Here is a 21,071-nt window from a genome sequence, read left to right on the forward strand (position 1 = left end):
TGATAAAGCAATATGGACAAAGGTTGGGTTGTCAGACAACTCTGACCCATCCATACATAGTAAGAAACAATCATCTAGGGACTAGGGAGGCAATTGCAAGTAAAGTATTTATCCTAATATCCTAATTCTACATATAAATTAGTTAAAGAACAGCATATCCAAATCTCCAGTGGAAGCCAGTGAGTGCCAGAGCCCCCTGTGCAGTTGAGGGCAATGAGTGACTCCGAATATTGATTGTTGTTGTTGTTGTTCATCATTAGTCGTTAAGTCATGTCTGACTCTTCGTGACCCCATGGACCATAGCACGCCAGGCCTTCCTGTCCTCCGCTCTCTCCCAGAGTGTGCTCAAGTTCATATTCATTGCATTGGTGATGCTATCTAGCCATCTCATCCTCTTGTCGTCCCCTTCTCCTTTTGCCTTCAATCTTTCCCAGCATCAGGGTCATTTCCAGGGAGTTTTCTCTTCGCATTAGGTGGCCAGAATATTTGAGCTTCAGTATCTGTCCTTCCAATGAGCACTCAGGGTTGATTTCCTGTAGGATGGGCTGATTTGACCTCCTTGCAGTCCAGGGGACTCGTAAGAGTCTTCTCCAGCACCACAGTTCGAAAGCATCAATTCTTCGGCGCTCAGCCTTCCTTATAGTCCAGCTCCCACAGCCATATGTTACTACTGGGAAAACCATAGCTTTGATTATACGAATCTTTGTCAGCAAGGTGATGTCTCTGCTTCTTACTATGCTGTCTAGGTTTGCCATAGCTTTCCTCCCAAGGAGCAAGCGTCTTTTAATTTCATGGCTACAGTCACTGTCTGCGGTGATCTCGTAGCCCGAGAAAATAAAATCTGTCACTACTTCCATTTCTTCCCCTTCTATATGCCAGCATTGCCAGGAAGTGATGGGGCCAGATGCCATGATCTTCGTTTTTTTAATGTTGAGTTTCAAACCAGCTTTTGCACTCTCCACTTTCACCATCCACAAGAGGCTCTTTAGATCCTCTTCGCTTTCTGCCATTAGAGTGGTATCGTCTGTGTATCTGAGGTTGTTGATAATTCTCCCAGCAATCTTAATTCCGATCCATGATTCCTCCAACTCGGTGTTTCTCATTATGTACTCTGCATATAAGTTAAATAAGCAGGGCGACAATATACAGCCTTGTCGTACTCCTTTCCCAATTTGGAACCAATCAGTTGTTCCATGTCCAGTTCTTACTGTTGCTTCTTCACCCTCATACAGGTTTCTCAGGAGACAGGTAAGGTGGTCTGGTACTTCCATCTCTTTAAGAATTTGCCAGAGTTTGTTGTGATCCGCACAATCAAAGGCTTTAGCGTAGTCAATGAAGCAGAAATAGACGTTTTTCTGGAGTTCTCTTGCTTTCTCCATGATCCAGCGAATGTTGGCGATTTGATCTCTAGTTCCCCTGCCTCTTGGAAACCCAGCTTGTACTTCCGGTAGTACTCAGTTCACATACTGCTGAAGCCTAGCTTGAAGGATTTTGAGCATAACCATGTGAAATGAGCGCAATTGTATGGTAGTTTGAACACTCTTTGGCGTTGCCCTTCTTTGGAATTGGAATGTAAACTGTCCTTCTCCAGTCTTGTGGCCATTGTTGAGTGTTCCAAATGTGTTGGCATATTGAGTGCAGCACTTTAACAGCATCTTCTTTTAGGATTTTCAATAGCTCAGCTGGAATACTGTCATCTCTACTAGCCTTGTTGTTAGTAATGCTTCCTAAGGCCCACTTGACTTCACTCTCGAGGATGTCCGGCTCAAGTTCAGTGACCGCATCAGGCTATCAGGGACATTAAGATCTTTCCTGTATAGTTCTTCTGTGTATTCTTGCCACCTCTTCTTAATCTCATCTGCTTCTGTTAGGTCCCTGCCTTCTTTGTCCTTTATCATGCCTGTCTTTGCACAAAACGTTCCCTTGAGATCTCCAATTTTCTTGAAGAGATCTCTAGTCTTTCCCATTCTGTTGTTTTCCTTGATTTCTTTGCATTGTTCATTTAAGAAGGCCTTCTTGTCTCTCCTTGCTATTCTCTGGAAATCTGCATTCAGTTGGATATATCTTCTCCTTTCTCCCTTGCTTTTCGCTTCCCTTCTGTCCTCAGCTACTTGTAAATCCTCATCAGACAGCTACTTTGCTTTCTTGCATTTCTTTTTCTTTGGGATGGATTGAGTTGCTGCCTCCTGAACAATGTTACGGACCTCCGTCCATAGTTCCTCAGGCACTCTGTCTATCAGGTCTAATCCCTGAAATCTATTCCTCACCTCCACTGTATATTCATAAGGGATATGATTTAGGTCATACCTGAATGGTTTAGTGGTTTTCCCTACGTTCTTCAATTTAAGCTGAAATTTTGTAATAAGTAGCTCATGATCTGAGCACAGTCAGCTCCAGGTCTTGTTTTTACTGACTGATGGAGCTTCTCCATCTTTGGCTGCAAAGGACATAATCAATCTGATTTCGATATTGACCATCTGGTGATGTCCATGTGTAGAGTCACCTCTTGTGCTGTTGGAAAAGAGTGTTTGCTATGATCAGTGTGTTCTCTTGGCACAACTCTATTAGCCTTTGTCCTGCTTCATTTTGTACACCAAGGCCATGCTTGTCTGTTATCCCGGTGATTTCTTGACTTCCTACTTTAGCATTCCAATCCCCTATGATGAAGAGGACATCTTTTGTTGGTGTTAGTTCTAGAAGGTGTTGTAGGTCTTCATAGAACCGATCAACCTCAGCTTCTTCGGCCTCAGTGGTTGGGGCATAGACTTGAATTACTGTGATGTTGAATGGTTTGCCTTGGATTCATACTGAGATCATTCTATCGTTTTTGAGATTGTACCCCAGTGCTGCTTTTCCCACCCTTTTGTTGACTATGAGTGCTACTCCATTTCTTCTAAGGGATTCTTGCCCACAGTAGTAGATATAATGGTCACCTGAATTAAATTCGCCCAGGCTTGTCCATTTGAGTTCGCTGATTCCCAAGATGTCGATGTTCAATCTTGCCATCTCATGTTTGACCACCTCCAGCTTACCTTGATTCATTGATCTGACATTCCAGGTTCCTAAACAATATTGTTCTTTACAGCATCGGACTTTCTTTTCACCACCAGACACGTCCACAGCTGAGTGTCCTTTCGGCTTTGGCCCAGCCGCTTCACTCTTTCTGGCGCTACTTGGAAATACCCTCTGCTGTTCCCCAGTAGTATATTGGACACCGTCCAACCTGAGGGGCTCATCTTCTGGCGTCATCTCTTTTAGCCTTGTGATACGTTCCATGGGGTTTTCTTGGCAAGAATCCTGGAGTGGGTTGCCATTTCCTTCTCCAGTGGACCACATTTTGTCAGAACTCTCCACCATGACCTGTCCGTCTTGGGTGGCCCTGCACGGCATAGCTTATGGCTTCACTGAGTTACGCAAGCCCCTTTGCCACAACAAGGCAGTGATCCATGAAGGGATATTGATACTGAGACCTAAATATACTTCTAACAATACTGAATCTTGACCACAACCCTGAAAAATGACTTGCCTGAAGGAGCATCATGATTAATATAGAAATGGAATTAATATTTACATGTTCCTGGCTCTGCTTCTTTGGCTTAGATTTCTAAACTGATAGATGAGAATAGGTGTTCAGTATTTTCACATTAATATGTATGCTGAACAGATTCTTGGACTGGGATCCATTCACTGTGATGTGTTTGAAAGACTTCCATTAATGCTGAATGTGTGTAGATGGATTTCCCTAATGATGAAAGAAAAAAAACCCTGCACACCTGTAAATTAATCTCAAAATGCATTTATTATATCATCTTAAACCGAGGCTTGGGGGGGGGGGGGCAGGTTGGCATTGGAAGAGCAATGTTCAAAGCCTAGTTCAAAAAAGGCAGAATAAAAGACTTAGTGTAAAGTTAACAATTCAGGGCTTGTTCCAGGATGTTGTCATCTACCACCTTATGTGGAAGGGTCACCTTCAGTGTCTTGTCTCTCTCCATGGCTTGACAGATGGTTTCATAAGCATTGTTGTTGCCGGACCAGCAGCGTCTAGCAACCTGTCCATATGGAACAAAAATAAATGGGTATACAACTGGAATGTACATTTTGTCTCCCAGCTACATGAATGGCATTTTAGGAAAACACATCTAGCCAAATGGGTCTAACTCCTCATCTTTAACTTGTTGATTTCTCAATATTTGGCTCTTCCACCTTGGACCTTTTTTTAAAAAAATATACACCTAGTATGTTTTAGATCCAATTAAAATATTACTGGATAGCACTCATGAGAGCCAAGCACAGTATAAACCAGGTGCTTCACAAGGTTCCCTCAAATAATAGAAGGCCTAGTGCACAACAAGTGTGATCTGTAATACATGGCTCAGTTTTTTGTTCCAGGCCTTTCACTGTAGGTTTCAGAGGAAGGTGTGATCTCTGCCGTAGACACGGTGACAGGAAACCACAGCCACAGTGTGTTCCATGTAACCGTTCTGTCTGTCCTACTTATGCAGTTGTGGAATGTGGTGATTGTGCGTAAGCTGCTCAGGTAGCCTGTGCAACAGCTGCAAGGTCCGTGAGATTTGTGGTGGTAGTTACTGGTAATTCACAAGTCATTATTATTGCATTGTTATACTTGTGCAACGGTTATAATTATGTCATATATATGCTAATGGCACAATATTTTTTTTTTAATGTTTAGAAACTGTGGGTCGGTTAGATCCCATATTGTGGGGTTTGATAACTTATGTACAACTATAATTGTTTTACTGGAAAAGAGAAGGTCTTAATAAAGGCATGATTCATTTGACTTGCAAATGGCATCATGCTTAATGCTTTCTACAAGGTATTTTATTTGTATGACTTTTGTGGGAACATTTGATCCCGATACTGGAGTGGTACGGTGGCAAAGGGCTGGATGTGTCCAATCTCATCTGATCTCGCAAGCGAAGCAGGGACAGCCCTGGTTAGTACTTGGCTGGGAGACCGCCTGGGAATCAGGCTTCCTACATTGAGCAGGGGGTTGAACTTGATGGTCTTGTAGGCCCCTTCCAACCCTATGATTCTATGAATTTTTCTGTCAATGAAGGGTAAAAAGTAATGTGTTTCTTGATTTAAGAGGTTTTATATTCTGTATTTTAGGGAGGACTCTCACAAGTTGACTCACAACACATAAGACGCAATAATGAAAAACAAAACATTTTAAATGGCAGTTTAAAATTTAAACACAGCAGGAACTAACATCTTCAATAAAAAGCAGGGCAAAATAAAAATGGGTTTATGGTATCACTAGAAAGAAACCAGTGAAGGAATCATATGCACCTCCTGGGGGAAAGGAATTCCATATCTGTGGGGCCGCTGCTGAAAAGACCTCAACCCTGGGGGTGCTTCCGGACAAGGCTTTTATTGTGCAATTGCCTTGCTTCAAGCATAGAAATTGACAAGGGGTCCAGATGATGATGTCTTCCATTTGTAACACTCCTATATTTCCCTAGCACTATTCCCATCATTTTTCTTACTACAAACAAATCTGTTAAGGAGGGAAAGGCAGGATAGATGCACAATGCTTTTTTGCTTATGGCACTAGGAGCTGTCCATATGAAAAACCCGTGGTACCTGCCAGCCTCCTGACTCTTAATGGTAGGTCATTAAGCAGGACCTCCAGGGCTGATCTCAAGACCCAGGCAGGTTCATAAGGGATATTGTGAAATAACTGAGCTTCTTCCATACAATGGCATAGAACGGTGGTGTAATAAAATAAAAGGACATACATGACATTCCAGCATTCCTAGGCTTGAGAGGTCTCTAAATCAATAGTCATGAACAGGGTTGAATCGGAGTGCCATGTGTGAGATAGAATAACCAGGAGTTTTAGATGTCAGGGGCTGGAATAAAAGGGACTTTACAAGATTTGGAATTAAATCATTAATGGTTCAGTCCTTTATTTGGACATGGCCTTTGGATTTTGCCCTTGCCTGTCTCTTTCCTAAAAGCCTTCTGTTTTTCATTCTACAATCCAGCAATCTAATCCAGAGATCTAAATAGCAACAGATTCTAAGAGACCTCATTGGACTTGCAAGTAATACATATCATTAGAAAACAACTAGCAAGGGGAATGACTTGGTAATTTCACATGATCATCTTGCTAAGAAGTTTGGGAAATCCTGTATTTTGATGTGTTTTACACACACACACACACACACACAACACCCCCCCTCCAAAGCAACTTTTCAATATAAATGGATCAAGTATATGTGCTTACTCCATTGGAAACATCCCAACTCAGCATCATCTTTGCACGTTCTTCTGCATCTGCTGAGCCATCCAAGACAAGGCCAAATCCTCCGTTTATCACTTCTCCCCTTTAAAATTAACAGAAAATTACATTCTTAGTTTATTTTCTTGGAATTAATAAATCGTATGCCATCACTCACCAATCTGACGTTCACTTGAGAAAAATGAAAGATTAGGCCTAAGAAATATTGCTGTCGTGGGACACATCTAATGTAATTGGGCTGGAGGCATTTAAGAGGCTGGATCACCATCTGCCAGGGATGCTGTAGTTCATGGGTGGGCAATTGCGGGAGGTCTGGGGGTCATTTTTGCCTCTGCCTCCATGAGCCACACTCTGCAAGGCACTGAAAAAATAAATTGAAAAAATTAAAATAGTTTGAAAAGTTTGTTAGCGTGTTAATTTTGACAGTTTTGGCACTCCAGGTGCCATTCTTCTGTTAATTTGTTTTTAATTTGGGGGGCAGTGTGGGCTGCATGCTCCCCCCTCCCCCCGCTGTAGTGGCAAGATTCTTGCACTGAGAGCTGGATGAGCTCCATGGATCATTCCAACTCTAAAATGCTATGATTCTGTGATGCTATAATTGAAAGGGGCTTTGTTCAGATAATGGGCAGTGAGAATCCTAGTGTGGGATAAGGAGCCACCCATTTTGTATTTTCCCACACTGCTCAGCCAGAAAGCTCAATTCTTACCCAAATGCCAGTGCCAAGCGTTGAGTCTGCTATAATTCTCCTGAGTACAAGGACAGCTCAAAAAGCACTTGTTTAAACAAATAATGAAAATGCCTACATGTCTGATGATTAAGTGGCTAAAGTTACTGGGTCTCTTAAAGGTCAGGCCACGGTTATTTAAGTTTTATTACACTGCAGTTTGGAATTCAGTTGCTGTGATGGCAGTGGTCAAGATGGAATCTGAACAAACACTCCAGCTTCTGCTTCACTAAATCAGGAGCAAGTGTATTTTAAAAAGAATGAAATGAGGTAGTTTTTCATGAGGCAATTACTCCAGAATTTGGGATCTGTGAGCTTCATATCACCTTGTTGCGAAATCATTAGATGATGAAAAATTGAAAATTGCCCTTCTATATCAGACCAAGAGTCCATCTGGTCTTGCACTGCTGTTTCCAAGAGCAACCAGCCCAATATCCCCTGAAAGCTCAGAAGCAAGACATGGAAGTGATGTCCATGCTCCTGGTTCTTTACCCCAAAACCTGGTATACTGCCACTGTATGTGGATGGTTCCATTTAGTTATCATAGCTAACAGCTACTGAATGATTGATTCTCCATGAATTTTTCAATAAATCAGATCTACGTTTTTATCAGGAAATTAATCAAGGTTTTCAGGAAGTAGTATGTTTGCCTAATAGGAATGGTCAACCACTGACCTTCCCCTTTGGACAAAAGGCAAGGTAAAAATGTCATCGATTCTTAAACAAACACAAAAACAAAACAATAAGCACACACACACCCAAATGAAAAATAAAATAAGCAAGCACCTATTCCCCAAACGGGTCCTGTTCAGGGCCAAGAGCTTCCCTATGGTTCTGGGCTACATAGTGCAGATTGATTGGTCCTTAGTGGTTCCCAGCTTCGTTGCTCACTCCCCTGATAGAAAATTCCTTTTTTCTTCCAGTACCAATGACTTCTTCCCTGATCTTGAAAGGCTAACCTAGACACACACATATACACACACACACACACACACACACACAGAGCGCTGTGAAAAGAGAGTACCCCAGTCACTTTTGGGTGCCCAACTGTCCTCTCCTAAAGAGTGCAAAAGCAAACTGGTATCCAATGCAAAAGCAAACTGGTATCCAAGCAGGAATATGATTCTCTGAGGCTTAAGAAACTGCCCCATCCCTGCCTTATATCTACATGTTTAGTAATGCTATTACGATGTAACATTTAGCATCAACAGTATATAGCGAATATCAGTGAGACAATAGCCTGCCAGAGAATTCATAATCTACATTAGATGTACAAGGCGAGTATGGGGAGTGGGGAAGTTGACACAATTGGTAGCAGTGGAAGTATACATGCAAGGCAAAAAAACTAGTAACCATTTGGCCAAGATACTAACGACTAAGATTAATTCTTCTACCATTCATCTCTTATACTAGGCCTAATAAGTTCACACTAAAACATATGGTTGAAGAACATAGGTAAAACCACTAAACCATTCAGGTATGACCTAAATCATATCCCTTATGAATATACAGTGGAGGTGAGGAATAGATTTCAGGGATTAGACCTGATAGACAAGAGTGCCTGAGGAACTATGGACGGAGGTCCGTAGCATTGTTCAGGAGGCAGCAACTCAATCCATCCCAAAGAAAAAGAAATGCAAGAAAGCAAAGTGGCTGTTTGAGGAGGCTTTACAAGTAGCTGAGGAAAGAAGGGAAGCGAAAAGCAAGGGAGAAAGGGGAAGATATATCCAACTGAATGCAGATTTCCAGAGAATAGCAAGGAGAGACAAGAAGGCCTTCTTAAATGAACAATGCAAAGAAATCGAGGAAAACAACAGAATGGGAAAGACTAGAGATCTCTTCAAGAAAATTGGAGATCTCAAGGGAACGTTTTGTGCAAAGACAGGCATGATAAAGGACAAAGAAAGCAGGGACCTAACAGAAGCAGATGAGATTAAGAAGAGGTGGAAAGAATACACAGAAGAACTATACAGGAAAGATCTTAATGTCCCTGATAGCCATGATAGTGCGGTCACTGAACTTGAGCCAGACATCCTCGAGAGTGAAGTCAAGTGGGCCTTAGGAAGCATTAGTAACAACAAAGCTAGCGGAGATGACAGTATTCCAGCTGAGCTATTTAAGATCCTGAAAGATGATGCTGTTAAAGTGCTGCACTCAATATGCCAACAAATTTGGAACACTCAGTGGCCAAAAGACTGGAAAAGGTCAGTTTACATTCCTGTTCCAAAGAAGGGCAATGTCAAAGAGTGTTCAAACTACCGTACAATTGCGCTCATTTCACATGCCAGCAAGGCTATGCTCAAAATCCTACAAGCTAGGCTTCAGCAGTATGTGAACCGAGAACTACCGGAAGTACAAGCTGGGTTTCGAAGAGGCAGAGGAACTAGAGATCAAATCACCAACATTCGCTGGATCATGAAGAAAGAGAATTCGAGAAAAACGTCTATTTCTGCTTCGTTGACTATGCTAAAGCTGTTGATTGTGTGGATCACAACAAACTCTGGCAAATTCTTAAAGAGATGGAGGTACCAGACCACCTTACCTGTCTCCTGAGAAACCTGTATGAGGGTCAAGAAGCAACAGTAAGAACTGGACATGGAACAACCGATTGATTCCAAATTGGGAAAGGAGTACGACAAGGCTGTATATTGTCGCCCTGCTTATTTAATTTATATGCAGAGTACATCATGAGAAATGCTGGGTTGGATGAATCACAGCTCGGAATTAAGATTGCCAGGAGAATTATCAACAACCTCAGATACGCAGACGATACCACCCTAATGGCAGAAAGCGAAGAGGATCTAAAGAGCCTCTTGTTGAGGGTGGAAGTGGAGAGTGCAAAGGCTGGTTTGAAACTCAACATTAAAAAAACAAAGATCATGGCATCTGGCCCCATCACTTCCTGGCATATAGAAGGGGAAGAAATGGAAGCAGTGACAGATTTTACTTTCTTGGGCTCCAAGATCACCGCAGACGGTGACTGTAGCCATGAAATTAAAAGACGCTTGCTCCTTGGGAGGAAAGCTTTGGCAAACCTAGACAGCATAGTCAGAAGCAGAGACATCACCTTGCCGACCAAGGTTCATATAATCAAAGCTATGGTTTTCCCAGTAGCAATGTATGGCTGTGAGAGCTGGACTATAAGGAAGGCTGAGCTCCAAAGAATTGATGCTTTCGAACTGTGGTGCTGGAGAAGACTCTTATGAGTCCCCTGGACTGCAAGGAGGTCAAATCAGTCCATCCTAAAGGAAATAAACCCTGAATGCTCACTGGAAGGACAGATACTGAAGCTGAAGCTCAAATATTTTGGCCACCTAATGCGAAGAGAAAACTCCCTGGAAAAGACCCTGATGCTGGGAAAGATTGAAGGCAAAAGGAGAAGGGGACGGCAGAGGATGAGGTGGCTAGATAGCATCACCGATGCAATGAATATGGACTTGAGCACACTCCGGGAGGGAGCGCAGGACAGGAAGGCCTGGCTTGCTATGGTCTATGGGGTCACGAAGAGTCGGACATGACTGAACAACAACACAGAATGTCCTGTGTTATTAGGTCATATATGTGATCACATTCTAGAGCTCTTCTTTTTGAATATGGACTCACTCAGGATGGCAGTTATCCAAACTAAATACAATCCCTATAGATTCCATGGTCACAATTAATGCAGCCCCCACCCCACCCCCGAGCCAACTCAGAAGCTACTTCATGGCTTCGGAGGCAGGCCCACTTAGGCTCAGGCTGATTCAGGCCCCCCCTCCGACCCGACTCAGCCCTGAACCCGAAGCAGGCTTCAGCCATCTGAATCCCACTTCAGGCCCCCCATGTTGCCCGCACACAAACCCCCAGCTCCTTACCTGGGCCACCGCTGCCTCCACCGCTGTCACCTCCGTTGTCATGGCCACCACTATCACTGCTGCCACCACCATCATTGCTGCCAGCCACCGCCAGCTCCTGAGCCCTGGACACAAGCCAGTTCTTGTTGCAGGGAGTTGCCATTTTAAAAATGGCGACTCCCACCAAAAAAAGCCAATGCGCGTCCAGGGATCAAGAGCTGGCAGCAGCAGCTGGCAATGACGGTAGTGGTGACGGAGGTGGCGGCAACTCCTGTGAGTCCCCTCAGGTAAGGAGCTGGAGGTGCCAGCGCAGCTGGGCCAGGATGCCGAAGCTCCGAAGTGCACTGAATGTTTCAGGGAGCCCCCAACCTGCTTCAGGTTGCTTCATGCCCTCTCTTCTTCACCTCGGAAGGGGCCCGAAGCAGCCCGCTTCAACTTGAGGTTCAGGCCTCAGGCCAAAGCGGTGCACAGCCCTAGTCACAATTAGTAAAATCAAAGCTTTACTCACAACCATCCATTGTTATTACTCATTAATAGGTAATTTGTGGCCCTTCAAATGTGGCTTACAACTCTCATCATGCCTCACCATTTGCTCGGCTGGCTTGAGCTAATGGGAGTTATAGGCCAAAATATCTGGAGGGCTAGAAGTTGCCCCCACGCACACACACCATGAAAAGGCCAAAGCAAAATTAATGGAATCCATAAGTGGTAGCATATGCTGTAATAGTGACTAATTTTATGCTGGAAGCCCTCCAAATATTTTAAAAACAAAACTCAAAATAAAATAGACCAAACAAAGCAGAAGCTAAGTTTTTAGGGGTGTGTTCATCTCTAGATGCTGCAGCTAGGACAAAAGTTCAATACGGTGTTACTTTTTTTAGATGTCCAGGTGTGACCACAGAAAACAGCAGCTACCTGGAAATTTTGTGTAAACAGCTCCCCAGCAGTGTTCGTTAAATATAGGTTTAGACTACAAATGTTCATTTCAACTTTATCTTAAAGCTCTTCTTCCCCAGCACTGCCTGAAAAAAAAGCACCCTGGGAGTTGTAGTTCTGTGAACTTAAGTAACAAGGAACTCTTAGCATCTTCTCAAGATGTAACACATACAAAGCTGCCGTATACAGAACCATTCTGCCAAACCCATTTTGCCCAGCATTGTCTGCTCTGGTGGACAGCAATTCTCCAAGATCTCTTGCCTGTGATTCTTTTAGCTGGAGAAGTTAGGGACTGGACACAGGATAAAGCATGTGCTCTTTGGCAGCCTTCACCAGCCCAGCACTCTCCAGATGTGTTGTTTACAAGTCCCATCATCCCCAGCCAGCATGGCTGGGGTGGTGGGAGTTGTAGTCCAACACATCTGGAGGGCCAATAGGCTGACCCCTCCTGTCTTGTAATTATAATTCCTAGTCTGGTTGAAAGGCAGCTATGACAGTTAAACCAGTTTCCAAAGAATGTAAATTGCTCTGTAGACATGCCAAAAGTCAGAATTTTACAAAGGCTGAAGCCCTGGTTGTGCAAGCATTATTAAATATATATTATCTACTGTAAACAAACCAGAGGAAACCTGAATATAACTAAATTCCACTGAACTCAATAGGATTGAGGACACAGTTATGTGTAAAGGCTTACATCTTCAGACAGCAAAAGCAACAAAAAGAATTGTGTAGCATGAGCCACTATGGCATAGGTGTTCATGAGCTAGAGCCCACTTCATCCACTGCAGTCCAAGAATGCTTATTGTATGCCGTAATAAATTTCTTAGTCCTTAATGTGATACAATACTCTCTGATCATAAACTGGAGGAAAGTAACTGCAGATTGAGACTCAACTGATGTTGCTGGAGAAATATCTTCAGGAACCAAATCAGCATTCCCAATAAAGTCAGCATGATAGTAAAAAAAAAAAAAAAGCTAGATCTTCAGACAATGTTTTGACTAAACAGGGCATTTGTCATGGATGTAAAATATTCTGTCAAGTGCTAAAGTTCCTCCACAGATCTCTGTATGATGCCTGGCCAGAATTTTTTTTTTTTTTTAGGTTTCCCATATTGGAGTCAAATCTAGAATTATGCCATGTATTTCGATAGCTAAACCACCATAGGTCAGTGAGATCCAGATTTGCCCCACTCCATTTGCCTAAAAAAGCCCATAAATTAAACCTACAACAAGTCATGTTTGTTAAGTTGAGTTTTCCAACAAGTCTTCTCACTTTTATAGGAGAGCGTTTTGCCCTCATTAGCACTGGGTCATATATTCAAATAATTAAAGAAACATGTGGCATTTTGACCTAAGCTACCTCCTATAATTTCCAGATGTCTCCATCCAAGGTGATCAAAGAACTCCAGGCCCCTCTTGCAATCAAGACATCACACTGTGGACTGTGTATTTCAGTCAGTAAATTGCCCTGTCTCTTTGTTACTACAAGTCGCTTTGGCCTCCCGCTAATAAACAGGCTTCCAGAATTGATTTGCCAAAACAATGGCCAACCCTAATGTACCTCCATATACGGTCCAACAAAAATTATACAGATCTGTGAGTCAATAATATCTGCCTCTGTTTAGGCTGCATGGTTATCAGCCCTATAAATAAAAACCCAGGAAATATACTCTTGAGCCTCTGAAGGAAGAATCAAAAGCAGTCCAAACCAAAATAAAACAGGCATAGAAAAAGATGGCTGATAAATACATGTATTTATCCAACAATAAATGCATTGCAGCTCATATTTGTCAGTTCTCTAGACAGCAATATCCCAAAGACAATGGAATGCTCAAGCTCGCCCATATAGTACACCAAACACAATGATCAGGGACTGATGCTGGGAAGCTGAAGGATCAAAAACCTGTCTGGATGGGGGAATCCACAATGCATGGATGTGCATATCCAATGCATCCACTTCCCACAAGCCTCAAAGGTCAGATCACCCTGATACCTGATCATGTGCATCGCAGACAAACCCAATGCGGGATGAAGCAACATTGCTAGTGCTTTCTACACTAACTATTTAGTGCAAAGCAGCAAACAGAATGTATGAGAAGTTCCCATATTAACATGCCTTAAATCGCACATTTAATACATTAAAAACAGATTCCATAACCTATTGTTTAGGGACAACATGTTACAAGAAACACAGAGCCAGCACCATTCCATTTCTCTCTCCCTACACTCTTCCTGGTAACATTTAAGCGCAACAAATGGGGCGATATCATCAGATGCGTTTCCCACATATGTCATTGGCTGTTGGCAGTAAGGGTTGAGGAAATGAACCGCACAATAACATCACACGGAGGCACAGTTCAGACGCAGCATTCCTGGACCAACATATCATGGTTTGTTGGAACAAGAACGAGCAGCAAGTCTTAAGTGGATTTTCAATGTATTTATTACATCTTCCTCCAAGGGCAGCATCAGTGGTAGGGGACATGCCTTTGCATGCAAGAGGTCCCAGGTTCAAGTACTGGTTTTTCCAGACAGGGCTGAGATCCTGCCTGAAACCCTGGAGAGCCTCTGCCAGTCAGGGTAGATAATACTGGACTATGAACTAATATTCTGACCCAGTATAAGGCAGTTTCCTATGGGTGTATCCCATTTTATCATCACCAAAGTTCATCATTATCATCACAGGAAGCCAGCTGTGCTAGCTGAATATAGCATTAATCATTCCTGCAATTCTCCCTGTCGGCCAGCACAAGTAGAACCAGGACAGCAGAGTGGGCTGTAGAACCCAATGCACAGGTACTGCGTGGTGGAGGTACAGTAAAACAGCCACTCTAATGTCTTAAGCCGTGGTGCTGATAAGTATTTTTGAACCCTGGACTTAATGGTTCTACTTGGGACCCACTCTTTAGATGGCAGTGTGTATAGCTTTGCATATGGTAAGCCACCCCTGCTGTGTTTGGGGGCCTCCTGATCATTCTGCTGGGGAGGGCTGTGGACTTCTGCCCCAAAGTCCTGACCTGATGGTACCACTGCCCTTAAGTAAGAGTTGGGAGGATATCATGCTCTAAGAATTCTTCCAGATTCAGTATCCAGTAAGAGGTGGTTTGAGCCAGTTCTTCCTTTGTTGCTCTTTAAAAGAAATATGCTAAAGCTAATTGGAGGGAAGAGGGGGGAGAGAAGATGGCTGACACCTGACCTGTTTTGTATCAGCAATCCCTTACTGCATGTTAGCATATGGGTATGTTATATTGGGGTCCAAAGGTCACAGGTTTAAATGCAGCTTGAGGGGAGTCTGAATACATCTCTTCCACTGACGCTCTGAATGCCTTATGCAAGGGAACATGGTGTTGGAAGCAAGTTCTGTTTTAAAACACACACACACAGAGCTTACAGGCATTCTGCCCTTGTTTAGCAAATTGAGTTTTCAAAAGAACACTATAGTCTCTGCCTAAAGTATTTGGGACTTCATAGAATAGTAGGGTCGGAAGGGGCCTATAAGATCATCGAGTCCAACCCCACTTCTTCTTTTAAGATTAGGAAATTAATTAAAAGAGAATCATGCAACATTAGGCCTCAAGAAAAGGGATTCTCAGACTGCAGCAGAGCCTGCTTAAACCAGGCAGGAAATTGTCAGAGTTTCCTAAAGCGAGCCAAGGTAAAAGAAAAGCATGTAGATCACAGAGGGTGATCTGAATGATCAGTTTGTTGCTTAATATATGCACACAGGCAAATCATCTGTTGCAACCAAATGTGGGAGAAAGGGAAGCCACTGATGGAGTCCTAACAACAGTACCATCATATGACATTTTAGAAAAGGATGTGTTCGACATAGTTGCAACATCATCAGTGACGAGGGGAGCCCTGGGTTGAACATAGGTGCTCTGATCCTTATACAGTGGGTGTTTCCAGACAGAGGGCTCCTACCACTCAGAGCATCTCTACACCAGCCTGAAATCCCTGTAAAGGATCACAACGGACTCCCTTTACATGCGCTTCTTCCCCCCTTTCCCTGCTCCTTTCCCCCCTAATCTGAATCTTCTATATGTTTCATTGGTCTCGCTCCTCTTCTTGCGGCTTTTCCTTTTCCACTGAGGGAACTCAAGCGGAAGAGAAACAAGGTAATTCGATGCCTCATTATCTCTGATCTATTTAAAAACGGAATAAAGGTCATTTAGTGCAGGAGACACCCTGGAGGTTGATGATGTCATCTAAAGGACTCACAAACTTTCGTGAGCAACCGATCTCAAGAGCAGGATAAAAGTTATGTGTAGAGAAGCCTTAAGGGCATTTATACACCAGCCTAAAATCCTGCATTTAAAATGGGGCTTTCTGCTTCTATTTTAAATGCAGGATCACCACTGACTCCCTTTACATGCGCTTCCTCCCCCCTGCACTTCTCCCCGTATCTGAATCTTCCATTATCTTTCATCGATCTCTTCTTGCCGCTTTAACTCTTTTGGCGGAACACAAACGGTACACAAACAGGGTAATTTGATAGCTCATTATCTGAGATCTATTTAAAAATGGAACAAAGGGCATTTAGTGCAGGAGGGTCACGGCAAGGTCATGGCGTCACGTAAAGAGCCTGCAAACCTCCGTGAAGAAGCAATCTCAATCACAGGATAAAAGCTCCATGTGAAGGAGCCCTAGGTCAAAAGGCATTGTGCAGCTATGCCGTCTTTTCCTCCTTAATGGATTTTTAATGGAAAGAAATGGAAGATGTGGTGGGAAAACATGGGAGGATTAAAAGGGGAAGACAGCATCATCTGGAAACCCCATACAATTCAAGGAATAAGGCAGGCTAACTGCATGATAAAAGCACCAAGGAAGCATGATGTTGGCACAAGAAAGTCTGAGCCACATGCTACATTCTTGGGACAGATCTGCTTTCCAGACTTGCCAATAGTACAATGACACTGGGAGCCAGTGTGGTGTAGTGGTTAGAGTGCTGAAAAGTGCTCTGGAGACTGGGGTTCTAGTCCCCACTTGGCCATGAAGCTCACTGGGAGACTTTGGGCCAGTCATTGACTCTCTGCCTAACCTACCTCACAGGGCAGTTGTGAGGTAAAATGGAGAGGAGGAAGACCATGCCTTGGGGAAAAAAAAGGATATAAGGAAAAGAGGAAAAAAAAGTGGGATATAGTAATAGTAGTAGTAGTAGACACAGCACAAAATGTCATATGATGGGACTGTTGTTAAAATTCCTAGAGATCACTTTGGCGGTGGCTTTCCATTCTCCCATCTTTCCACCCTGAATACAGAATGTTCAAGGGGACAACTCCCCTGAGGGATTGTGTTTGTAAAGTATGAAATAGCAACACTGGAAATTGCCATGGAGACATACCCTATAACTCCCATCATCCCCAGCCAGTAGTAGTACCACACATCTGAAGGGCACCTGGTTGGGTAAGACATGCCTTATAATAGGTTTTCTTCAGCAAAAGCCTATCACCCTAAAATAATTGTTTTTTTTAACTGCTTCTTTTATTTTATTGCTAAAATCATTGTTTTTTATAGGTGTACCCTACCTATTTTCCTACTACACTTCCTCCACTCGTAAGACAATATCCCTTTTCCTTTCAAAGGCAAGTTCTCCTTACCAGCCAACACCACCTCCATTGTGCAAGGCAACCCAGGTAGCTCCTCTAAATGAGTCTCCCACAAAATTCTGGACAGCCATATCTGTGGAGAAAGAAAGGAAAGAAATGACTGAAATATAGGAATTCTCCAGTTAAGAAAAAAGAATCCCACCTGCAATCTATTTGCAGCTATGTGGCAAAAGCTTTGTTTTTTGTTTGAATTTCTTTTGCTGCTTTCAGGTATTGTGGTTTCCCTTGCATTGTACCAGAGGGCCAAAGTAAATGTAATGGTGGCAGCTCCATGCATCAAATCGTTGCAGGATCCCTATAAAGCAGTCGGGGTGGGGGGGCAATGTACAGTGCAGCCAGTGTTTGGTCAAGATCTCAAGACTTCCCCAGTGGGTCCCCTTAAACCATCAGGGGTGAGCCTCCCACAGCATGCTGACAGGAAGGCAAGAGGGTTGCTACTGCTGTTTCCCCTCTCTGTCACTATCACGGCCCACTCATTTACCTGCCCTCTTCCTCTCAGATGAAGAAGGTGAGCAGGTTGGCAGCCATGGTGGTCGCTGCTCTTCCACCATGTGTCCTTGTCTGCTTTCCTGTACTATTCCTCTGAGCAAGCAGGCTGTGATCCCAGGCTGTATTCCAATCTAGGCAATGCAAGGTCAGAGGCACCCTTAGCTTAATACCAGAACTCCATCATGTACCTTCAGATTGTTCTCTGCTTCTTCTTGTTTTAAAAGAAGCTTGACTATGTTTTTGTTAAAACAGTTTCCCTAGGCTTCATACTAATGGCCAATTCAGATTATTGGAGAGGGGTGTGTGTTTTTATTTAACCCCCCCCCAAAAGAATGGATCCATGAACCATTCTAACTCCCCCCCCCAAAAAAAACAGGTCCTTAAAATCATGTGAATTCGTCCTTTCGTATAAAGAGACAAAGCCTTCTCCAAAGTTTGTTCAAGTTACTGGAAAGAACAAGTCTCTCCAGTCAATTTCCCACTGGAGGTTAGACTGGTGCCAACACTGGTTAGTTTTTGGCACCAGGTGAAAACAATTCTTTTCTGCCAGATCTTTTAACAGTTGGGCACACATATCAGAGTGGGATAATTGAAGGGTATATTGAATTTGGCACTAACTGACCTTGTGTATTTTATTGGAATCGTTTTACAATGAAGGGTGTGATACAAAAAAAATTATAAAATAAAATAAAATGTGTGTGCACGTGTAATTGATAAACACTTCTTCTGAAATCCCAGCTTATCTAAAATTCAACCATAAAAGTGGAATATATTACGATTCATAAGCAAATTCCTTGTATAGTCATGTTTTATGCTCTCTCTCTCTCTCTCTCTCTCTCTCTGTGTGTGTGTGTGTGTTTACAACCCCATTATTTTTAGCTTGCACATTTTGATCTCACCTCATATGTGTTTTTATACCACCAACCACCTTCTCTGTCTACTTCCTTCTCAGATGAAGTAGGCTACTGTCTATGAAAGGTTAGACCACAATGACTCAGTTACTCTCCAAGGTGCTGCAACTCTTTGGGGTCTTTTGACATCATCGAATTGCAGGCAACCTCAGTATAATAGGAAATCTCACCCCATCACATTAAAAGGGGAAGCACATGCTTTCCAAGCTATTCAGTGACATTTATTTTCACATTTTAAGCAATTCTATTCACTAAGAAGAGACAATCCTGCAACCATTCAGCTGACCTGCACAAAATGCGGAACCATCATAGATGTTTGAGGTCTCTCTGTAAGGACTGTCTGTCCCACTTACATCGTGGTGGTCTCGACTAAGTACAACTGGAGCCTGGAAGGAAAAAGCCAAGGAGAAGGAAGTAGGAATTAGCAAACAGATAATTCTTCTTGTTTAAAATGTCTCCCTTGAATAGAGGTGTCAGCCAGTTTAAATTTTGGATTAAGTACTGACTTTTAAGTCAGTCCATTGGAGAAACTATTGTAGTCTCTCAATGGCTAAGCCAACTCTAATATTCAGTAGGTCATGGTAGACCACTTCTGGCTGTAGGTACTAAGGCACCATTAAGGGGCAGTCAATTGTAAATGGTTTATTTTTATTATTTATTTTAGTTCATAGGCCACTTCTCTGCCCATAAGCATTTAAAGCAGCTTACAAAATTAAAAACAGAATATTAACATTACGCAACTATAAAATATAAGAATAAAATAACTCTATTATGTATAAAAACAGTCAACAAAAGGCCATTATAAAACCATAACATAGAACAAGAACAAGCAAAAGAACCATATCATGTATGAAAAATATCATAAAGAGGCAGAACAACAAATCGATCAAGGCCAAAGATCATTATGATATTTATTCATTTTAGTTCATTATTTTATTTTGACTATCCTAGGGAGTACCTTTTGAGTTTTCATCCTTGGGCACCCAAAATACTGTGGCCCACCTCTGAATAAAGGTGACAACTTGGGAATATTTAATAGAGATTCATGTTCACCTTGATCAATACACAAACCCAAGAAGTAAGTCTTATTGAGTTCAGTGGGACTTACTCCCAGGTAACTAGGTATAGAATTACAGCCTTAAAATCTCACTGATTTCACTTGAAAAGTTAAACAGGTGCTCTAGCTTGTTGCCATTTTTCTCCTTGATATATTCCTGAAAGCATTTGCTCACAATCTTGATGTGTGTAATGATTACTTCCATTCTCCCTCTATTTGTTGTCTATCACTCCAGCAGCTCAAGTCCTCAACTTTCTGTAATGCTGAGAGACAGCAGGGGTGTCGTTCCTCTTTCAGCCTATACCAGACTATACCAGCCATACCAGGCTATGCGTGCCCACCCTGTGCATTGCTTCTGGAATCTTTGCATGTTGGGGTTGTGGGGAGGCAGACACTTGCAGCATGAAGTGTGTTGCTTGCTGTCTGCTGATGTGACTGAGTGGTTAGGGAGCTGCTCTTTGTGTTAGTAGTGTGAGTTTGAGTCCTGGGAGCTCCTTCTTTCTGTTTCCCCAACTTCACTTTCCCACCAGGCAGATTCCTCCACTTTCTCTTGGTAAGTCAAGTCTTCTCTCCAGCTTCTCAAGCCTAAACCCTATGGAGTGCACCACTGTGGCTGCTGGAATGGTGGTGTTGTGGCAATGTGGGGGGGCATGTCAAAGTTGTAGCAACATCATTGGCTACATCCATCTCCACATGTCACGGAGGTGTCATTGCAGGCACCATCCCTGATTGGTTGCTGTGGAATTATGACAGGAGGCATGTCATTTTCCTTTCATTTTTCTACCATTTTGCATTGCCCACCCCCACCCTGCATTTCTACTCTCCCATGTCAGGCTGAGCAGGCCTAGAATGCAACGGATGTTCCACCAGCATATCTGTGACCTGAGTTAGGCTTGCTCTGCCCCAGGATTCTTTCTGAGTTCCCCCAAAAGATTGATGGTATTTAAAATATGTTCATAAACATATTTTATAATGTAACATAAACCAGACACAGCTAAGTAACATAAACCAGACATGGCCAAGTCAGGAGTCACCGGACTTAGTTCTACAATGTTAGGATAATTCACCTTTGGATAATGAAAGGAATAAGGTACACTGCACTACATAGTATTATTTCCAGTGTTTGACTGTTTTGGCCTGTTGCTGTTCTCACGGCCACTGCTAACACTACCTTTCATAGCCAGAGGTGCCCTCTCAGAGCTAATTCACATGTTACTTTTGGCAACATCTTGGGCTGATAAATGTA

General features: G+C 42.8%; 1 protein-coding gene across 2 annotated transcripts in view; it reads right to left on the bottom strand.

Annotated features, from left to right (window-relative positions):
• Positions 1-3,777: 3,777 nt before the first annotated feature.
• The window catches only part of UROC1 (urocanate hydratase 1), an 85,780-nt gene continuing 68,486 nt past the window's right edge, over positions 3,778-21,071 (bottom strand). For both annotated transcript variants that reach the window (XM_084840205.1, XM_084840204.1), the window contains 4 exons: positions 19,055-19,154; positions 17,360-17,441; positions 6,251-6,350; positions 3,778-4,049 (listed from right to left, as the gene is read on the bottom strand). In XM_084840205.1, the coding sequence (XP_084696331.1) occupies positions 3,909-4,049; positions 6,251-6,350; positions 17,360-17,441; positions 19,055-19,154 (423 nt within the window). In that variant the 3' untranslated portion in view covers positions 3,778-3,908. The remainder of the gene's footprint in view (positions 4,050-6,250; positions 6,351-17,359; positions 17,442-19,054; positions 19,155-21,071) is intronic.

The sequence above is a fragment of the Heloderma suspectum genome, chromosome 2, assembly GCF_057233095.1.
Source record: "Heloderma suspectum isolate Gila_16-S chromosome 2, 16-S_ref, whole genome shotgun sequence".
Classification (NCBI taxonomy): domain Eukaryota; kingdom Metazoa; phylum Chordata; class Lepidosauria; order Squamata; family Helodermatidae; genus Heloderma; species Heloderma suspectum.